General features: G+C 46.8%; 1 protein-coding gene across 4 annotated transcripts in view; it reads left to right on the forward strand.

The window, feature by feature from the left end:
* Positions 1-2,500, forward strand: part of LOC138975709 (balbiani ring protein 3-like) — an 88,720-nt gene that overhangs the window by 43,534 nt on the left and 42,686 nt on the right. For all 4 annotated transcript variants that reach the window (XM_070348462.1, XM_070348461.1, XM_070348464.1 and 1 more), the window contains exons 7-8: positions 575-760; positions 2,061-2,248. In XM_070348462.1, the coding sequence (XP_070204563.1) occupies positions 575-760; positions 2,061-2,248 (374 nt within the window). The remainder of the gene's footprint in view (positions 1-574; positions 761-2,060; positions 2,249-2,500) is intronic.

Consider the following 2,500-nt stretch of genomic DNA (forward strand, 5'->3'; position numbering starts at 1 on the left):
AGTCAGATAACTGGCTTAAACCTCATATTAATTGGGCGAAGTCGACTTCGCGAAGTCTTCTTCACGAATCCCGCTGCTCAAAGCTTTGTCATTGTATTTTCGGTAAACTGACTTCGCGAAGTAAACTTCGGGCTCAACTATGAAAAGCTTTAATGTTTACAAATGAATGCTAATCCATTAAAAATATATGCACAACAAAGTGCGCTAACGTGGTGCTCGCCATGGACGACTCTGTTAGATTAATATCTCATGTATATTCATGTATGCTAATCTATTTAAAATGTATGCGCAACAGAGTGCGCCAACGTGGTGCTCGCCATTGACGGGTCTGTTAGATTAATGTATACAAATATATGCTAATCCATTCAAAATGTATGCACAATAGAGTGCGCCAACGTGGTGCTGGCCATGGACGGGTCTGACAGATTAATGTATACAGATATATGCTAATCCATTTAAAATATATGCGCAACAGAGTGCACCAACTCCTTCATGCATGCTCCATGCATGGACGGGTCTGACAGATTAATGTACACACATATATGCTAATCCATTCAAAATGTATGCGCAACAGAGTGTGCCAACGTGGTGCTGGCCATGGACGGGTCTGACAGCGTGAGACGCTGGGAGCACGTTATGCGCGACTACCTGGCCTACACCTCCATGCGCTACGACGCCATCGACAATGCCATCGGTGTCGTCGTCTTCGGCACCAACGTCAACCAGCAGTCCACCGACACCATGCTGCCGCCTACTAAAGGTGAGGCTGGAGGGTTTTGGAAGGGGACGAGGTAGCAGGGCCCAAAGTGCGCGTCCCTGCGTCCTATACGCACTAGAAGCCGAAATCCCGTACTAGAAATGTATTGAGGGGGTCCTGGGGCGCACTAAACCTATAAAGAGCGGGTCCCGGGACGCACTGAATATCCGTTATTGTGCGTACCGTAGGTACTGTTTTCAGACTGTAGTCGTCAGACAAGTATAGTGCAATCACAAATGCCAATTTCACGCAGGAACAATATGGAAAAGTGTGTGTGTGTTTTATTTAACAAGGTATAGTTGAAGTGACAAGTCTCCTCTTCGAATATTCTGACGAAAAAAAGACACTTCTTATCACGCTTTTCGCGATAACAATGCGTTATATAAACACAGGGGGTTGGGGGACCATGGACTCTTGGGACCCTCTAAAACTCCGCGGAGGGGGTCCATGGACCCTCTAAACATGAACATTGGGGGTCCATGGACCCTCTAAACATGAACATTGGGGGTCCATGGACCCTCTAAACATGAAAATTGGAGGTCCGGGACCCTCTAGGACAGGCGTCCGTTGGGAGCCCTGGTGGCAGGATAGGGTTATTCAGAAGTCAAAGAGAACACTCTAAACTGCAGTGTTCCACTTTTGAACATCCCTTTCTAACCCATTTTGAGCACAGTGTGAAAGAGTACATGATTCTATTAGCAAAAATAGCATACATGGTAAAGACTCGCGTTCACACTTCATTTTGGAGTGGAGAATGTGCTTTTAGCTGTACTTGACTTACCTTTGAGCGAAATAGGCAAACTGGCGCATAGGGCAAATCTTGGGTTGTGTCACCTTGTCTTATCTTGTCTTGTCTTGTCTTGTCTCGTCTTGTCTCGTCTTGTCCTATCCTGTTTTCACGCCATTTTCCACAGACAAGAATTCCTTTTTGTTTTGTCTTGTCTTGTCTTGTCTTGTCTCTTCTTATCCTATCCTCTTTTCACATCATTTTCCACAGACAAGAATTCGTCTTGTCTTGTCTTGTCTTATCTTGTCTTGTCTTGTCTTGTCTCCTCTTATCCTATCCTGTTTTCACTCCATTTTCCGCAGACAAGAATTCGTCTTGTCTTGTCTTGTCTTATCTTGTCTTGTTTTGTCTTGTCTCGTCTTGTCTCTTCTTATCCTATCCTGTTTTCACTCCATTTTCCGCAGACACGAATTCGTCTTGTCTTGTCTTGTCTTATCTTGTCTTATCTTGTCTTGTCTCTTCTTATCCTGTCTTGTCTCTTCTTATCCTATCGTGTTTTCACGCCATTTTCCACAGACAAGAAGTGGCTGGCTGAGCAGATCGAGAGGCACCTGGCGTTCCCCGACAGTCGCGGTACGGGCACCACAGCGGCCATCCAGGTGTCCACGGCTTTCCTCACCCAGCTGGAGGGGTCCAACGCCCCCATCAACGCCATCGTCGTCATCACTGACGGACCCGCCCTCAACCCCACCAGTGCTAGACAGGTCAGTCCGGACGAAGACATCCCTTTCAAGTGGTGTGGGATGAAAGCTCAGTCGGTATTGGCGCTGGCTTTGAAACCTGATGTCGATATCGGCGTGGGTTTTACCCCTCGTTCGGCAAAGGGATTTAATTACAAGACTCTCCTCGGAGTTCGAACACCCCCGTGCACACGATACAGATCCCAAGGTCAAGGCGAAAGTCTCAGACCTTGGAAAACACGAATACCCGCATTCAGTACTTTTTCTTGGCCAAGT

Source organism: Littorina saxatilis, linkage group LG9 (assembly GCF_037325665.1).
Source record: "Littorina saxatilis isolate snail1 linkage group LG9, US_GU_Lsax_2.0, whole genome shotgun sequence".
Lineage (NCBI taxonomy): Eukaryota > Metazoa > Mollusca > Gastropoda > Littorinimorpha > Littorinidae > Littorina > Littorina saxatilis.